Consider the following 21347-nt stretch of genomic DNA (forward strand, 5'->3'; position numbering starts at 1 on the left):
AGGAAGTTAAAGATTCTAATAGGTGGAAATGAGGACGTATTTAATTTCAGGAATGGTGGAGTCATGGAAAAAACAAGGAGATTTGGGAGATATGCCATGTATGAAGTACAGAGAGATCAGTTTGGCTGGGCTGTAGAATGAAGTAATTTGGCCCATATTATAAAGTGCTTTAAAAGCCAAAACCAGTTTGTGTTTTCTCCTATTAGCAATAGGAGCCACTAATCTCCAGGAGTGACATGGTCAGCTTTCCTTACCTGTGGAAAATCACTGTGGCAGCTAAGTGGAGGATGAATTGAAATGGGGAAGGAGCCAGGGAGATTAGTTAGTAATCTCTGAAAGGATGATGAGAGCCCGAGTCAAATTTCTAATAAGGTCCTGATCAAAGGCAGAAAGGAAAGATTTGACAGTTGATTGGCTATGTGGGTTGAGGGAGTTTAGGTGGCTATAGAGGGTAACATTTAGCTTAGGCTCTCATTTAAAAAAATTTTTTTTTGATAAGAAAACTGTGCTCCAGCAAAGCTGGGTTTTGAATATGGTTCCAAATCTTATGCACCAAATTGCTGCCCACTCCTTCTCTGGGCCTGGTTCCTCACCTGGAAATGATATCACCTCTCACTGACTTCACTTATAACAGCTTTGTAGACTGTTGATCTTTATAGCATAAGGAACTCTGCTTATTATTGGGTTTTTTGTTTTTTTTTTTTTAGTGAGGCAATTGGGGTTAAGTGACTTGCCCAGGGTCACACAGCTAGTAAGTGTTAAGTGTCTGAGGCCGGATTTGAACTCAGGTACTCCTGACTCCAGGGCCGGTGCTCTATCCACTGCGCCATCTAGCTGCCCCTCTGCTTATTATTGTAGCTTTCTGATGGAAGTTTCCTGGAGGCAGAAGAGGGATGGTAGACTTCACATGAGTCCATTCTGCCTATGGCAAGGAGGGAACATATTGTCCTAGCTCTGGAAATTAACCACTTAGCCCATCATTCTGTGTATGAACAGCCACTAATCACTAGGAATCAGGAAGAGAGTCCCAGGGAAGCTGAGATGTCTAATGAGAAGATCCCTCTGAAGAGGAGTTCATTTTTAAAGCTTTTTCCTCCTAGAATGTCAAAAAGGAACCTTGAGCAATGAGAGAAACTCAGACTCATACACCTTACTCATATTTCCAAACACAATATTGTCTCAAATGGAAACAAGGAGCAGATACGAGAATCTAATGATTTTTTATTAAAGAGATTTGCAAAATATGTAAAACAATGCCACTCTTCCCATGAATTTTTTGAAAATATAGTGATTTTTCATAAAAAGTTATTTATTATTGTCAATTTTGAAGTGCCATAGAAATGTGAGCTATGACTGGATTACTGAGAATATAAGCATGTGCTCTGTTACCTCCCTCTCCATTTTCCTTGAGAAGCAGCATGGATCAAACTTGCTGGCTATACTTCTGAATCAGATCACAATATAATTGGGGAATGTTTGACAGACTAAATGAAAATGTGTCAACAACGAAGATGTTAATTTGTCAATGTGTAGCTGAAATCCATTTGTCTTTGAGTTCGATACCACTGGTGTAGGGTATTGAGAGCTGGCCTTGAAGCTTGAAAGAGCCAAGTTCAGGTATTATTTCTGATTCATACTGGTCACATGTGACCCTCAGTTCCCTATGCAGTTTTCTTTCTTTCTTTCTTTCTTTCTTTCTTTCTTTCTTTCTTTCTTTCTTTCTTTCTTTCTTTCTTTCTTTCTTTCTTTCTTTCTTTCTCTCTCTCTCTCTCTCTCTTCCTTTCTTTCTTTCTTCCTTCCTTCCTTCCTTCCTTCCTGCGAGGGTTAAGTGACTTGCCCAAGGTCACGTAGCTAGTATCAAGTGTCTGAGGCCAGATCTGAACTCAGGTCCTCCTGCATCCAGGACTGGTGCTTTATCCACACCTATGTAGTTTTCTAAGACAATAAGTTGCAGAGGAGGTATGGATCTGTGTTGGTAGAAGGAGTTGCTTCTTCTGAGAGTTCTCTATAACAGTGAAATTAATTAGAGATCTAGTCCTTATCCTTTGTTTCCTTTTATTGTGTGGGTAATAGAGACATCTTGGACTGCACAGTCCAACTGAGGGGCTTCCTACCCAAGGAATAGCTATATCTTTACTAGGTTTCATATAATCATATTTATTTATTGGAATATCTTAGCAAATTATTTTATATATTATTATTTTTATAGAGAAGATACTTTAGAGATCATCCAGTCCAACCCCCTCATTTTACACATGAATACAGCTGTACATTTTTAGTAAGTTTCCTAGGGAACAGAAGGAGATTAGCCTAACATCTCCTAGGGACAGTATTCAAGACTAGGAGTCAGGGGGTGGGAGAGAGTAAAAGGGGAGCAGCCTTCTGTTTCTTCTTTTGACTGTTTATATGCCACTTTTATTTTTGAGAGGATCATAAGATCTAGTAGAGGATGGTACAGATCCATTTAGAGGTACGTAGAGGATCATTTCAGGGGGTCTCCTTCCTTGTTTTCTCTGTTCCTTCTTAGAAGCTGGAAGAAACTTTGGATATACTATAGTCCAAAGTCCTTATTTCATAGAGGAAGAAACTGGTTGAGAGATTCAGAATGAATTGCCTAATGTCATTCATTGTGTTGGTGACAGACTGGTCGGGCCCCTTCCCCAAAGCATCTTGACATTCTACTTTTGTTACAAAATTCTCAAATGACAATCTAGGAGGCAAGCTTGGGTTCTGGCTAGAGTCAAGGGTGTAGTTAGAATAGAGAATCATCAGGGAATGTGGTACTGGTTGGGTGTTGTATGAAAATGGTCAGAATTGTTTTGTATCTTTGGTGTGTGTGCGCACGTGCACAGTTGAGATAGAAATATTAATATTAAATATTAATATTAATTGGGGTGGCCAGTGGTGAGGATTAGGAGTGTGATTGGAATGGAGATTGTGTTTTCAATGTGTGTTTAGGGGGGAGAACTGGAAAAGATCTTGGAGGTAATTAAGTCTACCCCCCCTCATTGTGCAAATGGGGATACCAAAGCCCAGAGAGGTCAAGTAATTTACCCAAGCTACAGCTAGTTAGGGTTTAAATGGTTGATATTAGGGTTTGTGGTCTTGGCTTGGGTGGGGATATCAGGGTGAATCAGTAAGTACTTATTAAAAGACTAATATATGCCAGATATTGTGCAAAGTCTTGGTAATACAAAGACAAAGACAAATACAAAGACAAAAATGAAACAGCCCCTGACTTCAAGGAGCTTATAGTCTGCTGGGATGGTCATGTTTGGAGATGTGGAATGGGTAGGATGTGAATATCTGTGGTGGAAAGTGGTGGTTAGGGTGGAGAATGGCTATTGTTGGAGTTTATGTTCTTGGCCATCATGGTCAGAGCATAGAATTAGCCATGGCTGGAGGTGTCACTGAAGGGTGTATTTTGGGATCCTGTTCTGTGGCTAGAGTTGGTTGGAGCTGAGGGGAATTCCATTTTCTCTTCTCTTCTCCTAATCCAGGTCTCATTTAGGTTCCATCGAGGATCTAGGGCCAATCATCCATAAATACCTTCTGTCCTTATATGAGATGCCTCATGTCGTGTGTCTCTCCTCATTACTTTGAGCTATCCCCTTGGGGATAGATTGCCAAATCCTGTGTTTCTACATTCATAATATCTAATCATATTTGATCCTACCACCACCACCCTGGTCCAAGCTTACCTCATTGCTGGACTATTACAGTGGCCTGCTGGTTGGTCTCTGCCTCAGGTCTCTCCCCATTCCAGTCTGTCCTCCACTTAATTATCAATTTGATTTTTCTAAAGTATAGGTCTGACCATGTCATTCCTACTCTAGTGTCACCTCTCCTATAAAATCTAAAATCCTTGGTTTGGCTCTTTCTTTTTTTTTTTTTTGCGGGGGAATGGGGGTTTAAGTGACTTTCCCAGGGTCACACAGCTAGCAAGTGTCAAGTGTCTGGGGCCAGATTTGAACTCAGGTCCTTCTGAATCCAAGGCCAATGCTTTATCTACTGCACCACCTAGCTGACCCTGGTTTGGCTTTTAAAGCCCCTCATGACCTGGCCTCCTCCTGCTTTTAGAGTTTTATGCCTTACAGTGTTCCTCTGTCTCTTCCTCTCTTCCAACATAACTATGTGGTGTGATCCAGTGATGCCATTCTCCTTACTGTTCCTTTCTCATCTCTGGGCATTTTCACTTCTTGTTCCCTATACTTGGAACTCTCTTCTCATCTCTGCCTCTTGGCTTCCTTCAGCCCCACCTCCTATAAGAACTCTTTCCCAATACCCCTTAATTTTAGTATATATTTAATACTTAATTGTCTGCATGTTGTCTCCCCCACTAGGTTGTGAGCACCTCTACAGCAGAGACTGTCTTTTCCCTTTCTTTGTACCCCCATCACTTAGCATGGTGTTTGGTATATAGTAGGTGCTCCATAAATGCTTGTGGACTGACTGCTTGACTTTGTGCCAGGTCTCAAGCTGGGCATGGAGCGGGATGCCTACGTCATGATTGCTGAGAAGGGAGAGAAGCTCTACCACATGATGATGAGTAAGAAGGTTAACCTCATTAAAGACCGGAGGAGAAGTTGAGCACTGTCCCCAAGTGCTTCCTTGGCAAGTAAGTTCCCTTCTCTGCCTTGTCTTTCCTGGCACTATGTTCTTCACCCCTTGAGCCAGCTCTGGAAGGTGTGTAGCTCTTTAAGAACCAGCATCCTCATAGAGCTGGTCCAGACATCACTTGGTTTTCATAGAATTTAGGGGATTGTAGACACAGTCAAATAAGACATAACTTACCTAAAGTTACGGGGGTTGCTAATGGAAGATTCCAGATTCAGACTTCCATTTTCTAACACAGTGTTCAGTGCACTTTCCTTTATATCATACTATCTTTCCGGAAACACTTCATCCCATTCAGCATCCCATCATGCTGCGTCTAGGCAGGAGTGTAGTGGAAGGAGCCTTGATTGGGAATGGGGAGTACTGGAGTTGTATCCTGCTTACTCTGCTATTGAGTTGCCAGGTTTATCAAGTACCTTGTATATACAGACATACACCCTGCCCTTGAGGAGATCATAGTCTAGTTGGGAAGACAAAACATAGCCCATGAAAAGATCACAAACAACTTCGAGGTGTAGTCTGAGGCAAGAGCTCAGTTTGCAGATTTCCAGTGCCATTGGAAGTCAGAGGAGAAAGTATTCACTTTGTGCCTGTGATGATCAAGGAAGAATTATTGGGGTTCAGCCCCCAAACTCTAACTCTCATTATTGTCCACTGCAAAAATAGATCCCATCTGACTATTATACATCCCATCTATATACCTTAAACAATAGTGAGTTGTGTGAGTTACTGTGGAACCCCCTAAGATACTGAGATTTGAACTAGTCCTAAAAGGATGGGAGAGAAGGGAGGCTTTCAGGACAAAGGAGCTAGGGTACAGGGTAGGGGAAGCAGTGTATTAGAATGGAAAGGGGGCTGGATTTGGAATCGAAGAAGTTGCATTTGAGTCTTGACTCTCTTGAGCAAGCCACCTTGCCCCTCTAGGTCTTCCTGTCTGTTAATGAGGGTAGGGTGGGGTTCACCTCATCAGACTTTTTTAGCACCTGTTATTTATGTACAAGGCACCGTGCTAGACATTGGATACAAAACCAAAAGCAAACAGCACGTCCTCTAGGGACTTACATTCTATTCAAAGTCCTTGCCAACTTTGAAATTTCTCTTCTCTGCTTTGTGATCGGTCTTCTGTAAGCAGGACCTTGTAACTTTGGTTGTGGCATTGGCCATCGTACTGAAGGCAAAAGGGGCCCTGCTAATCAAAATGCTCTTCAATAGTTGAAGGAAATGCCCATTTCAGTAGAGATGAGTGAAAATAAAGATGGAGTTTATGGGCTTCCTGAAATATATCCATGGACTCTTCAGAAGAAGGTATGTTGAGATAATGGTGAAGAGAACAGTCTGGGGGCAGCTAGGTGGTGCAGTGGATAAAGCACTGGCCCTAAATTCCGGAGGACCCGAGTTCAAATCCAGCCTCAGACACTTGACACTTACTAGCTGTGTGACCCTGGGCAAGTCACTTAACCCTCATTGCCCCACAAAAATAAAATAAAAAAGAGAACAGTCTGCCTGATCATTTGATTTGTGTTTCCTGGGTACAATGGCTAAATGAACCACCAGGGCATTTCTCACAGGTTAACAGGATCACCAGGGGTGGGCACCCTCTTTTTCTCCATGGAGACTCCTAAAGCTTCATAGAACCAGTTTCAGAGTTAGAAGGGACCTCAGATGCATTGTTGGTGGAGCTGTGAACTGATCCAACCATTCTGGAGAGCAATTTGGAATTATGCCCAAAGGGCGATAAAGCTGTGCATACCCTTTGACCCAGCAATACCACTTTTGGGTCTTTTGCCCAAAGAAATCATGGAAAGGGGAAAGGGACCCACATGTACAAAAATATTTATAGCTGCTCTTTACGTGGTAGCAAGGAATTGGAAGTTGAGGGGGTGCTCATCAATTGGGGAATGGCCGGACAAGTTGTGGTACATGAATACAATGGAATACTATTGTGCTGTAAGAAACGGTGAGCAGGAGGAGTTCGGAGAAACCTGGAGGGTCTTGAGTGGGCTGATGATGAGTGAGATGAGCAGAACCAGAAGAACATTGTACACAGTATCATCAACATTGAGTGTTGATCTACTGTGATGGACTATATTCTTCTCACCAATGCAATGGTACAGAAGAGTTCCAGGGAACTCATGATAGAAGAGGATCTCCAAATCTAAGGGGAAAAAAAAAAGAACTGTGGAGTGTAGATGCTGAATGAACCATACTATTTCTTTTGTTTTTGGTGCTGTTGTTTTTTCTATTTTGAGGTTTTTCTTCATTGCTCTGATTTTTCTCTTATAACATGACTAATGCAGAAATAGGATTAATGTTATTATGTGTATATATATAACCTATATCAGATTACCTGCTGTCTAGGGGAGGGGGTGGGAGGGGGGAGGGAGAAAAATCTGAAATTGTAAAGCTTGTATAAACAAAAGTTGAGAACTATCTTTAAATGTAATGGGAAAAAAATAAAATACTTTATTAATTAAAAAAAAAAAAGAAGGGACCTCAGAGCTCATTTAGTTACACCCTTTCCCAAATAGGAATGCTCTCTACAGTGACCAGAGATCATGTAGCCTGTCCTTAAGACTCCTTGGACTGGCAAACTCCCTGCCTCCCCACTAGTTCATTCCACTTTTGGAGAACTCTACTTCTTAGGAAGTTTTTCCTTATTCGCCACTTGACTCACCAAATAAACGCCTGTTCCTTAGTCTGGGCTGAGATGCTTGTCACAAGGTCAGACAACAACATAGGCCATGTGATGGACTGGTTTGCGTGCTCCAGGCTCATCCAACCACCGGTGGAGAAGTGCTCCCCTCCACCCTCTGCTGGACCTTGGGCCTGGGAATGATCCCAGACCTTGGCACAGAGTAGGGCAGTGTGGGGGCAGCCGTCTCTGGTTCCCTTATGTGGGTGAGAAACATCTGTTGTTCTTCATAGCTGGCTGCAGAAAAACTCTCTCCCCTGTTTTCTTGGACTTTAAGAAACTACTGGGGGACTGTGGGTGGGTGTGGGCAGGAAACCCTAGAGCAATTCATGTTCCCCATGGGGCTCCTCCCCAGGAAAAGAGTAATTTTTATCTCCTCACCCCCCCCCAGGTCTAGTCTGCCCCTCAAGCACATGCACCTACCTACAGATGAATGAGTCAGGCACTCTGCTTGAACAAAACATTGAAAGGCTAAAAATATTTCCAGCCCCAGTGGAGGGAGGCTGGAATGTAGCTCTTGATAGGCAGCAAACTCTTTTTGATTTGGCAGCAGCAGCCAGGCTTTATTGGACCCAGATTTCTTGGAGACTGTTTGGCTCTTAGCTTTTCCTTTTGTTCCTGGTCCCAAGAGTAACACATTTCTGATGTAAGCCCCGGGTAAGCTCATAGATGGGCTGGGGCCTGGGGAGTACTGGTAGGGGCCCCCATCCCACCCAGAAGGTTGATAATAATTATGGCAATGAAGGATCTACTGGAGGAAGTCACCTTTATTCCTTGGCTCAGTGAGCTCTTGGCCCTCAGAGAATCATCCCCCCAGATTCAGTGCAAGTCATTCTTTCTCTCTCACACTAGCAACTTGAACCAGATTTTGAGCTTAGAACTTTAGACTCATAGCATATCAGACTCCTAGAGTTGTAGACTTATTCAGAAAAGTGTAGTATATCAGGTTTGGAGTATTCTACCTGTGTGACCTCGAAGTCTTTGCCCTCTCAACTCTTGATTTGTTCGATTTGTAGTCCCCAAATTTCTCTCCAGCTCTGACCCTGTAACCATAGGAATTTTGACGCAGAATCTCTTAATCTTTTAAATCCCCAGAGTCCTAGAATCTTGGAGTTTGGGGCCTTAGAAGCAACCTTACTCCAACTCCTTATCCCAGGAATCCTTGTAAAACTCACCTTCTCTAGGAGGTCTTCCTGAATTAACTTGTCCTGATACCAGTCACACTTGACTACACATTCCCTTTGTTTTCTGATAACTCACACTTACATCTTGCTTTGTAAGTGTCTTTCAGTGGTGTGCATTTGTTTGTGCATGTGTCTGTGAACATTTTGAGGGACCTTGTGAACTTTGACTTTCTAGTCAGCTTAAAGTGGCGGAGAACAGCCACAGTAGATAGAATGTTGGACCTGGGGTCAGGAAGACCTGTGTACAAATCCTGACTCAGACATTTAGTAGCCTTTTGATCCTGGGCAAGTCAGTTTTCCTACTCTGTAAAATGGGATATTCACAGCACTTGCTTCAAAAGCTTGTTGTGAGGATCAAATGACACAATATAGAAAGCACTCTTGCAGTTCTTAGAATGCTAGGTAAATGCTAGTTCTTGTTATTGCTATTTCCCTGTGGACCCTCCATCTGCTGACATTCATATCATGGAATGTTAGAGCAGGAAGGGACTTTAGAATGTAGGATGCCAGGGCTGGAAGGTACTTTAGAGATCTTTTAATTTTACAGATGAAGAAACTGAGGCCCACAGTGAAGAATTGATTTGGTCAGGGTCAGTCAGTGAGTCAAGCTGGGATAAAACCCAAGTTCAGGAATTCTTCTTTCCTCTACCATATTCCCTCCATAGCAGAGAATAGGAAGAAAGCTGTTGGCCCATGAATGAAATAAATGACTGGTATTTAACAAGCACTTTTGGGTCAAGCACCATGCAGAGCATTGGGGAGATGCAAACACAAAGGCAGAAAAGGTCTTATTCTTAAGGCACAACACACACGAGGGAGTGGTGGCACACAAAGTGTTGTTGTTGGCTTGTAAGTCACTAGATGGTGAGTAGAGTCATAAGGGAGTGACGTGACATTACTTCAAAGAAGCAATGTCGGTATTGACTCCCTCCCCCAGTAAACACACACACACACACACTCCTGATTTCCTCCTTTTGTCCTAGGAACAGTTATGAATGTCTTGGCAGGGCAGACAGCAAGAAGGTGGCATTGGAGATGAAAATAACAATGAATAGTTAGTATTTATATATTGCTTTAAGGTGAACAAAATGTGGCACATACATTATCTCATTTGATTCTCATGACAATTCTGAGGTAGGTGCTGTCATCACCCCCATTTTATAGGAGAGGGAACTAAGACAGAGGTTGTGAATTGCCCAGAGTCATGCAGCTAGTAAGTATCTAAGGCTGGATTTGAACTTAGGTCTTCCTGACTCCCAGTGCTAGCACTCTTGCTCACTGTGTGATTAATTGACTGGGATGGGGGATTGGATGACTTGTGAAGCATGATATGAGCTTTGGGGCTGACTAGATTTAGTGGGCTGTGTGCCACTTGGACTGTCTGACTTAATACTAAGGAAAGTAGCATTGACCCCAAGGCATAGTTTTAGGAGGTCCAGTGGGTCAAAAGGTGTTGGGATAGGGTGAGCAGAGTTGGCTGGGGTGGAAGGTTGACTGGGATATGAAAATGTTTCCATTGTGCATTTCCTTTAGGCAGTAGGAGACCTCTCCTTCTCCTCCCCTCCTTTTCCCCTTAGAGATGATGGTGTATCAGATTATAGTACGTGAGGAGCAGTACCTTCTCTTATATTTGCCCTGAAACCCTGTGCACTGAACAGATCTGTCTCTGTCCTGCAGTGAATTTGTTTCTTGGCTCATTGAGATTGGAGAGATAAGCAAAACTGAGGAAGGGGTCAACTTGGGCCAAGCCCTGCTGGAGAATGGGATCATCCATCATGGTGAGTACACAATGGGGCACAATGGGACTTCCTTTTGGTCTCTAGCCAGGTTCTAATGATTCCCTTGATACTTCTTTTCTACAAACCTGAAGGGTACAACCTCCCCTCGTACCCCTCCACTACGCTAACCAGTCATCTTCCAGTGAGCTATAGAAGTCACCCACTTAGGAGAGGGTTGGATAAGAGAGTCAGAATAGCACAGACCTTAAACCATTCCCACATGTAGGGAAAACCTGATGGTATATCAGGAAGTCTTCTTCCAGTAGGATAAACAAGTTATTGTTGTCAGATTTCCAGCCTCTTAGTTCCTGAATTGACCTTTAGGGAGCATGGGGAAATGATGGAGGTAGGAGATGTAGGGGACTCTGAGTCCCACGATTCTTTTGCTTGCATTTGTTTATAATACCTAAGTCAGTAGCTGTGATTTATTCCTGGCCTTCTTTATGCGCTCTTCTGTGCATTATTTTTGTTTGTTTGGTGGAGCAGTGAAGGTTAAGTGACTTGCCCAGGGTCACACAGCTAATAAGTGTCAAGTGTCTGGGGCTGGATTTGAACTCAGGTCCTCCTGAATCCAGGGCTGGTGCTTTATCCACTGTACCACCTGGCCCATTCTTTTTTTTTTTTTTTTTTTTGGTGAGGCAGTTGGGGTTAAGTGACTTGCCCAGGGTCACACAGCTAGTAAGTGTTAAGTGTCTGAGGTCGGATTTTAACTCAGGTCCTCCTGAATCCAGAGCCGGTGCTCTATCCACTGCGCCACCTAGCTGCCCCCCAAGATTCTTTTAAATCAAATGAGATAATAATGGATGTTAAGTACTGTGTAGAACTATAACACACCATATACATATCAGTTATTATGATTATGGTTTTTATTTCTTCTTGCCCATGTGGCAGGTACTTGGTAAATGCAGCCAGGGCTTACTCTGTAGAATTTCTGGATAAATTAGACCCAGTTCTTAATACACCATTTTGATTCTCCTGTTCAGGAGGTATTTGAGGTCCTCTGCTCTGTGGCAGGGGACCTTAACCTTTTCTGTGTCATGGATGTCTTTGGCAATTATTTCTTAAGAATATTTGTAGTGATATAAACTTAAATAACTGGTTGCAAAGGAAACCATGTAGACAGAAATATGTCTATCAAAAGAATCCCTACTTTAGGGGGAGGTACCTATCATTGTACCCATCAAAAACACTAGAAAGAAATCTTTCTGTGACAGAAGTTGAGGTGGACAGCCTTATGGCTGAATACAAAGAACCTTGGTTTGAAGTTACTGTGTGTTTGTAGTTGGTTATTGAATGACCATGAGCAAGTCACTTGACTTGTAAAATGAAGTTGATAATATTTGCATTTCAAAGCCTGTCTCTGTTAATACCAGTGTGACCTTGGGCAAGTCACTTGACTTACTCTGGCCCCCAGTTTCCTTCTTTGTAAAATGAAAGGAACTAAATGACCTAACATCCCTTCTAGCTCCCAGTTAATGATCATTTAATATCCCCCTCGTGGGATTCTGTTTGTAGAAGTTAAGAGATAGATGGGTCTTTTGCAAATCAGCTAGTCCAGTCTACTTGTGAAGAGATTACTTTGCTGGCCTTGAAATACTTTAGGAATATGAACTGTTATTATTAGACACTTAGAACTTTAGAAGCACAGAATCATAAATGCTTATAATGATTATTATCCACACTTTGGGCTTTTCTTGACCTTTCCATCATCTTTAAAGGGGATTACTCTGGTGCTTAATGGAAGCCTTGCTTTCTCACAGATCCTTGATCTTTAAGATGCAAGGGAGCCTGCTGAATCCGGGGCTAAAGTTGGGAGCCTAAGTGAAGGACTATTCTATGGTTACTTGTTCAGTTATTTCAGTTGTGTCTGACTCTTTGTGATCCCATATGAGGTTTTTTCGTGGCACAGGGTCTTGGAGTGTTTTGCCATTTCCTTCTCTAGACTATTTTATAGTTAAGGAAACTGAGGCAAACAGGGTTAAACCACTTACTCAGGGTCACACAGCTATTAATTGTCTGATACCAGAGTTGAACTTTGGTTTTCCTGATTCCTGCGCTCTATCCACTGTGCCACCCAGCTGAACTCTGTCATTGCTATTGTTACTCAAAAGCACAAAGTTATGGGGCTGCCTCATATTTCCATGCATACATAGATTCAGACTGTTAAAATTGGAAAAGAGTTTGGAATGCAGACTATAAAATATCACAGCTAAAAGAGACCTATAGGGATATAGGACATATAATGTCAGAGATGGAAGGGACTTTAGAACTTTTAAATAGGATGTCACAATTTGAAGGGATCTTAGTACATTGAACATAGAATACGGAACTAGGAAGGGGTCTTTTAAAACATTGGTGTATATTACTGTATATAAAGATCCCTATGGGCCATATAGTGACCTAGAAAACCACAAAGTTTATGTATTTCTTTTTTTAAAAAATCAACACATTAACATCAGTTCATTAAATCTTATTCCAGTCTTTTCATGGGCCACATATGGCTCATAAGTCTCCCATTTGGAAGTAATCTAGTCTTATTTGACAGATGAAGAGAGGCCCAGCGAGGTAACCTTGTACCTCAGGGTCACATAAATAGTTGGTAGGGGTAAGATTATGTAACTAAATAGAACTATGACCTTCTATCTCTGTCCTGGGCTCTTCCCACCATACCCTGGACTGTCTTGGTGATGGGGGAAGTTCTGTAGGTCTGTGTCCCAAACAAGATGATTGACTTAATCCTAGGGTGATTGTTTTTTGCGTTAGTTGTTTGGCATTTTAAAATACGGTTTCTAGGTTTTTTCATTGGTTATCTGGGTCATGTAAGAACCTAGACAATCCTCTTACCTAAGATTGAAGAGTGTTCATTTTTCTGTAGACCCAACGAGAAGGAAGAGATTGAGCTGGGGAAGTGCTAATATTTCTTCTGGGAGCTACATCAGTGATTGGCATGGTTTGGGCCTCATTATAGTCTTGTGTTCTAGTTTCAGACAAGCATCAGTTTAAGAATGAACAAGTGATGTACAGATTCCGGTATGACGACGGTACATACAAACCGAGAAGTGAGCTGGAGGACATCATGTCTAAGGTACTGGGCTGCTGGTGCTCAGCAAAATGGGCTCCTTTGTAGCTTTCTTTGAGTGGGGTACTTCTTTCCTTCAGTAGGCCGGCTCGCCTGGTCCTCAATCTTACCTCCAGCAAGTCATAGGGCTTCTGGTTTTCCTCCAACCTTAGTAAGGGAGAACATTTCTCCCCAAAGCAGAGACTGGACAGAATACAGACTTCCAAATTACCCTTAAGTAAATCAAAACTTCCTTCCTTCCTTCCTCCACTCTTAGAAGTACTCCTTTGCAGAGTTTTGGACTCTGGCTCCTGTGGTGTCTTTTTTGTTTTTACCTCCTGGACATCTGTGAAATCTGACTTCAGTACTGGTAACTCTCCTCTCTCTGACCTTGATACATTCCCATGGTAATCTTCCATCCCAGATCACACACTGGCAGCTGGTGATGACCTTTCCAGGACAGTATTCTCTGCCCTGGCCTTTACTCTCTCTCCCTTCTCTTCTCTTCATCCCAACTTGTTTGTCTCTTTTCTCAGGGGCTTTCTCTCAGCCGTTTGATAAGACAGCCCTGCATAATGATTTATACTGAACTGCAGCATAGCTGCCTTTTCAGATAATCTCCCCGGTCCCCCAAGTCAAGACTTTAACCTTGCATCAGGAATTTCATTCATCTACTCACTCATCCAACTTTTATTATGTTTTCATTATGGACAGTACTGTACATGTGGAGTGGAGCTAAAGAGACCAGTTAAACACCATCTCTGCCCTTGTGGAATCTACAATTCAATAGGCACCACTCAGCCTGGCAAATATGTAGGAAAGGGGCAAATGTAAAACGACAGGTGAGGTGCAGCAAATATTCTAGCTCAGGCTGACTTCCTGCTGCACCGGAGTGCCCTTTTGGGCTTCCACACTGTTATTTGGCATGTGCTGGGTGGTGCCAGGCTCATTTCAGTATTCACTGAGCAGAAGAGAGTCAGGGAAAAAAATAATCAGGCTTAATTCCCAAGGCAAGCATAATGAATCGGAGAATGACTTCATGTTTTGAATTATCTCTGTCCTCCTCCAGCCGCCCCCTGCTTCTCCTTCCCCCCTCCAAAACCACTCTGTTAGGGAGAATAATTGAAATTGGATGGTGTTTTGAGAAACTTCTATTAGGGGAATGTGCATTCTCTGGGTGCTGGTTACTGAAACACCCTGATGCCAGCTTTGTTGGTTTCTTACTTGTTAGCTGTGTGACCCTGAGCAAGTCACTTAACCTTTGTCTGCCTCAGGTTCTTTAACTATAAAATGAGAATCATAATAGCCCTTCTGTCAGAGGGTTGTTGTAAGGATCAAATCAGATGATATTTATAAAAAGTGCTTAGCACAGGGACTCGCACACCATAAACACTTAATTAATTAATTCGTGTTCCCTTTTCTTCCCTTAGGGTGTGAGACTTTACTGCCGGTTGCATAGCCTTTTCACCCCAGTGATCAAGTAAGTTCCCTGCAATAATGGCTGGTGAGAACCTCTAATGTGGGGCCTCTGTTGTGGTCTGGCTCACTTTCTTTTCTGGCTTTCCCAGCCCTGTGTCTCCTCTCCTGTTACTAGGACTACTGTTGCTATCCAGACTGGAGATTGCAGGGCTGTAGAGAGCTCCTGGTAAGGAAATGCCCTCTATCTCCCAACGTCTAGTCTGCAACAGTCCCACCGTCCCTGGGGACTGGGCGTCCCATGTGCTCAGGGTCACACACCTGTGCCCACTACTAACACTACTCCTTTTCCTACAGAAAGCCGAGTGTTTCATGATCTTATTTGGTCCATTAGCAGTAATGCTAGTAAGTCTTTACCCCAGAAGGTAGATAGCTTAGGTATTATCATCATCACCCAAATTTTGTGATGACACAGGTTAAGTGACTTGCATCGATGTCACAGAGAGCTCTCAAGTGTTAAACGGTGAGATTTGAACCCAGGTATCTCGTGAGCCCAGGTATCTCTGAATCTGACTCTCCTGGTGTGCTACACTCCCTTTTCCACAGGGAGTGGGAATATGTGAGTGGGAAGGGAACTAAGGACATGATGTTAGAGCAGGAAGAGGTCTTTTTGAACAGAAAACCTGAAATATAATAGGGCAGGAAATGGCCTTATGACATAGAACATAGAATGTTAGGAGTTGGACAAATCCTAGAGGATAGCGGGTATGATCTCATATTACAGAAGAATAAATTGAGGTCCAGAGAGTGGAAACAACTTGTCAAAGGTCATTTATGGAAGTTCATAGATGGAGGAGTTGGCATTCGAATCATGTCAACAAGTAACTCTTCCCTGTTGCTGAAATTACAGTACATACAAATTAAGTATAAATGTCTCCTCTCCTCTCCTCCTCTCCCCTCCCCTACTTTCTGCTTCTCTCCTCTTCCTTTCCCTTTCCCTCTATATGACAAATTCCCTTCTTTTCCTGGATACAGGGAAGTATTCCCAGTAGCCCAGCCTTCTTATATCTAAGTTATCAAACATTGTACATTACCAAGAGTAAGGGGAGTTTGCACTTCATCCCCAGGTCTCCTGGAATAGTCTCACCTAGCATCCTCCTCTCTTTCTTCAGGAGCTTGACCTCAAAGTCAGGAGTCCGGGTGTATGCCAGGGGGGTGTCTCCTTGGGGCAGGCAGGTGCTCTACTGGGCAGACTGCCCTGGGGCTCCTTTCCCTTTGATCCCTGCCCTGCCCCTGCCCATCTAGAGTCCTGAGAGTGGGTTAAAAAGAGAAGGAAATTCTAACAACCACTTTCCCAAAAGATGCAGGGTAAGGTGGGAGTGAGAGCTGGAATGTGAGGGGAAGAAGTAGTTTTATAAATAATCACTATTAGTTGCCAAGAGGCAGATTTTCTCTCCATATGAGCCAATTTCCTAATTGGGGCTGCCTGAGGCTGCCTTAGTAGGAGCTAGATCTTTTGTTTAAAGGTTAATTAACCCTTTGTTCATGATGTTATAGAGGAGATTCTTAGGTGCAGTTAGGTGGTGGCAGTGCATAGAGCACTGGCTGTTTTCCTGAGTTCCTCCTGAGTTTAAATCTGGCCTCAGACTCTTGCTAGCTGTGTGACCCTGGGCAAGTCACTTCACTCTGTTTGCCTCAAGCTCATTTTCCATATGATGAAACACCATACCAGCTAGCTGCCTGTTTCAAACTATACAATGTAGTCATTATTTGTAAAGAGAAAGGGTTTGGATTAGATTGTCCCTGAAGTCCCTTTAGCTCTAGTTTTGAATCCTGTGTAGATGGCTTGAGCGCCTTCCTTTGAAGGAGGAAATCCTATTTCAAATCCTATTCCAGACACTTCTTAGTTCTGTGTCCTTGGGTAAGTGACCTCCCTATGCCTCAGTTTCTTCATTTGTAAAATGAGGGGATTGAAATCCATGGCCTGTGACATCCCTTCTGACTCTCAGTCTTAATTCTATGAAAAAAAAACCCTCACCTTTCAGGGCTGCTTGATTTACTTCTTGAACATGGAGCCCTAAAGTCTTTGTTTAGATTCCTCTGCTATTCACTGGCTGGACATCTGGGGATAGCCAAATGACTCTACTCTCTCTGAGCCTCAGTTTCTTCAGCTATAAGATGGGATAATGCTGCTTGTATTTCTTACTGCTTAGGACTTTTGGCAGAACATTGCTTCCTAAGCATTACAGAAATATATTTATATTATATATAACATATATGTTATAGAAATGGGAATTCCAGTTGTATGTTTGCCTCTCTGTCTACCCATCCATATAGCCATCCATTTATCATCTTCCTTCAATATCAGTTTGTTTACTTGTATTTACTTTTCAATGCAGAGACAGAGACTACCACTTGAAGACCTACAAATCTGTGATTCCTGGGAGCAAACTGGTGGACTGGCTGCTTGCTCAGGTAGGGCTGTGTATATGGCACCATTATTGGCAGCAGCGATTGTTGCTTGCCCCCTGAAGGAGGCCCCAGCCCTCTTGAGAAGCCTTCTGCTTCCCTTCGGTGCCTAGCATGGTGCTGTACATTTAGTGGGCACTCAGTGAATGCTGGGTGAATTAATGACTCAAACTCATGTTTGGTTTTAAGAGTTTTAAACATGAAAGGAACCGAGGTCCAGAATGGGGAGAGCTGACTCGTTCAAGGTCATACAGCCTTTTTGTTGTAAGGTGAGTTAGATGGGTAGGATTTTGACAGGTAGGAAAGGGAGATGAGCTGGTGTGGGGGACAAAAGCAGTCCAGGCAGATGGGAAACAGGATTATCAAGACAAAGAGTGGAGTATGTTCAAGGAGCCACAAGTAGTATCATTTAGCTGAATTGTAGATGTGATAAAGCCTACCTTACATTTACAGAGCACCTTATCATTTGCAGATTTATTCCATGTGCCTTCTCTTAGAGCCCTCTGAGAGGCTGGTAGGGCAGCAATTATCACGTCTATTTTTAGATGAGGAAATGGAGGCTTAGAGACTGGAACCTTAATTACAATCAGCCAGTCAACAATCATTAAGAGGCTTCTCTGAGCCAGTCACTATGTCTCGGTACTGGTGTCACAATGACCAGAAACAAAGCAGTTGCTGCCCACAGGGACCTGGCTGATAAGTGTAGGGGCTGGGATCCTGGAGAGTCAAAGTGATGTGGGGTATAGATAGTTGATCCAGAAGTCTGGATGCTCCTGTTGGAATTCTACCATGTGACCTCAGCCCTAAGAGCCTCCCCTTCCTCCTCTGTGAGATGATGATGAGAGGACGCGTAGACATAACGGATGGAGAGCTGGACCCCTCATTCAGGAAGCTCTGGGTTGTAGTCCTGCTGCGGACACATATTGCCTATGTGACCCTGGGTGCCCCAGGAACCTCTGTGTGGCATTGAAGGTGCACAACTGTGCTGGAGAAGATCACTCCCTTGAGAGTTCCCTATACTCATGAAGTCACACATCCTCCAAAGAGATGGGGGAGAGTAATGCATGTTACCTCCCTGACAGGGTTGTCTTGGGGAAAATGCAGTGTGATTGTGGGGTGCTATTGTTATCATCGAAGCCCTGTATGCTCTTTCTTATCACACGGCCTCTTGAGAAGCAGAGCAATGAGAAGACAGACAGACAGACAGACAGACAGACAGACAGACAGACAGACAGACAGACACAGACACAGACACACACACACACACACACACACACACACAGAGGGTTTAGGGTTAGAGGACCTGAGTTTAAATCCCTGCTCTGCTGCTTATTAGCTTTCTGACCTTGGCTAAGGCAGTTATCTATAGGCCTCAGGTCCGTCAGCAAACATTTATTATTCTTACGCCGGGCATTGGGATGGCAGGGGAGGAGAGAAATGCAGTGAATGAAACAATCTCTCTTTGCAAGCATCTTGCTTGCTGATAGGAGAGAGAGCAAGGACAGATATAAATAAATAGTATCATCTTTACTTTACGGATGAGAAAACTGTTCAAGGAAGGGTTCTTAAAAACCATAACCTCATAAACATACTTTGTCAGAAGATGGTTTCAGGACGTACTGGTACATGTTATACACCCACATGTGGATGAGCAGCCTTTGGAATTCAAGGTTAACCTCAAATCTTTGATCACCGTGCTATTATCAGACTTATGATTGAGGTAGGAACATGAAGAGAGGGAGAGAGAAGGAAAATAATAATAGCAATTTAAAATGCTTTATTGATATAATTTCTTGAGTCTGCTAGGTGACACACTGGAGAGAACACTGGGTTCAGATCTTGCTTCAGACACTTAAGCAGTGTGACCTTGAGCAAATCATTTAATCTCTGCCTCAGTTTCCTCATCTGTAAAATGGGGATATTTATATATTATATATGTACATATGTATGTATATGTGTATTTACATATATGTTTATCTATACATATATTTACACACATATTTATATCTAGATCTATATATCTCTGTCTCTATCATCTACTTTCCAGGGTTGTTGTGAGGATCAAATGAGATAAATGAGACTTAACACATGTCTTAGTAGGTGTTATGTAAAGCTAGTGGTTTTTGTCATATTACTATCACTCTTATTATATTATTTCACTTTTATTTCCTAGTATATTCTTTCTCTTCCCAGAGAGCAAACCTTTAAAACAAAGAATATAAAAGAAAAAAACGTATTTTAGCATAACTAAGCAACACATAAATCAAGTCCAGCATTCATATAATATGAAATATTCCATATCCATAGTCCCCTCCCCTACAAAGAAAGAAGGGATGTGCATTCTTATATGTCTTCTTTGAAGACAAGCTTGGTTATTATATCCCAGCATATAATTACATTTCTAGAACATTTTAAGATTTACAAGGTTCTTTTTATAATAATAACCCTGTATTGCACTATAAGTGCTGTTTCATTTTACAATTGAGAAGACTGAACTCAGAGTTGATGTGACTTGCCTTGGGTTCTTATAAATAAATCTTTGAGATTTGAATCCAAGTCTGTCCTGACTTCAGGTTTAATAATCTATGATGTCATACTGCCTTTCAATGAGAAAGAAAAGAAAAGGAAGAGTGGGGGAAGGGGGAGAAGGAAGCTCTGGATGGTATGGTGTCTCCTGCTGTGACCCTAACTCTTCCAGGTTGACACCCACCCTGGTCTTATAAACTGTGGGATGAATCTGAGCTCTATTCACCGTTGAGTAGCTAGGCCTGAGTAACTAGAGTAGATGGAGAGACATAGGTAAGAATCTAGGCAGGGATTGCACTTGACACTTTTTCTGCAGGAATGAGGTGCAGTGCCAGTTATCTATCCCATGTTGTTCTGGGGGAGCTCCCTTCCCCCACCAGCCTCTCATGGTGGGGGTGGGGGCAGCACGAGTGGACAATTGGAGCTGAGGCAGCTGAATGACTTCCATGTGGCTGTTTTCACAGCAGCTGGAGATGAGATCTGAGTTGGAGGCAGGATGGGGCTGGGGCTGGGGGGTGGGGAGAAATGAGGGTGATGATGACTTAGTTCTCTGTGTGGCTTGAATTTTAAATTACTTCCAGACTTGTTGTCAAGAGTAGAAACTGATGAGGGAGGATACCGTCCCACAATAGCAGAAAGTTCCCCACACATAACACATTCATTCAGTTCTACTACGTACCAAATGTAAAAATACAAAGGAAACCATCCATGCTTTTTTGGGGGGGGGGATGTATATATATAAATATGAAATGTATAGCATATGGTAATTACTGGAGATTGGGAGTAGGGAGCTCATTTTCATCAGGGGTGGAGGGAGGGGAGGTTAGAAAAAGTCTCCTATAGGAGGTGGCAAAGCTGAGCTTTGAAGTGAGCTATTGAGGGTGAAGAGGGAGGGTATTCCTGGGATCGGGGCACCTTTTGAAAAGGCATGGAGCTCTTAGGAATGTGGTGTATGTGGGACCAAAAGTAGGACAGTTTGACCAAATGAAAAATGTATAAAGGGAAATAGGGACTCAGCCTGGAAGAGTAAGCTGGAGCCAGATTGTGAAGGATTCCTGTTAATGGCTTTTTTTTTCATATTCTCCCTTGCCTAGAAGAGTCATCCCTATAATAGAATAAATGAGAGGGAAAAGAGGCAGCTAGAGGTAATAGGGATCCACTGGAGCTTGCCCTCCTCTGATGCTTCCTCATGGTAAAGATGTGAGTCTAGTTCACCGAGCCTCTGCCAGTGGAGAGAACAAGCTTTTGGCTGATCCTACCAACCTGGTGAAAGGATTTGAGTAGAGACATGGCAATGCTCTGTCACGCAAACCAGCCTACATAAAGGTTTTGAGGCTCATCAAAGGAAAGTTGGTCAGCAGGTGATTTTTTTTTCTCCCACCACAGCCCCACACGAAAGCAGTGTTGGCAGAAAGACTATCCCCGCCCATGAAATCACAGAGCCTTTATGTAGTTTACATTAGTCCTTCCCCAACAGTGCTGATTGTGCAATTAGTATCTATTCATTGAGAGACGATATAATGATAAAAAGGTATTTATTTGTTTGTTTGTTTGTTTATTCATTTATTTATTTAATTATTCATTCATTCATTTATTTATTTATAGTG

General features: G+C 42.8%; 1 protein-coding gene across 1 annotated transcript in view; it reads left to right on the forward strand.

Annotated features, from left to right (window-relative positions):
• Window positions 1–21347, forward strand: part of PREX1 (phosphatidylinositol-3,4,5-trisphosphate dependent Rac exchange factor 1) — a 221493-nt gene that overhangs the window by 144792 nt on the left and 55354 nt on the right. The window contains 6 exon segments of the mRNA XM_043984325.1: window positions 4472–4579; window positions 4582–4618; window positions 10171–10271; window positions 13253–13356; window positions 14760–14809; window positions 17145–17220. Coding sequence (XP_043840260.1) covers window positions 4472–4579; window positions 4582–4618; window positions 10171–10271; window positions 13253–13356; window positions 14760–14809; window positions 17145–17220 — 476 coding nt within the window.

This window comes from Dromiciops gliroides, chromosome 2 (genome assembly GCF_019393635.1).
Source record: "Dromiciops gliroides isolate mDroGli1 chromosome 2, mDroGli1.pri, whole genome shotgun sequence".
NCBI lineage: Eukaryota > Metazoa > Chordata > Mammalia > Microbiotheria > Microbiotheriidae > Dromiciops > Dromiciops gliroides.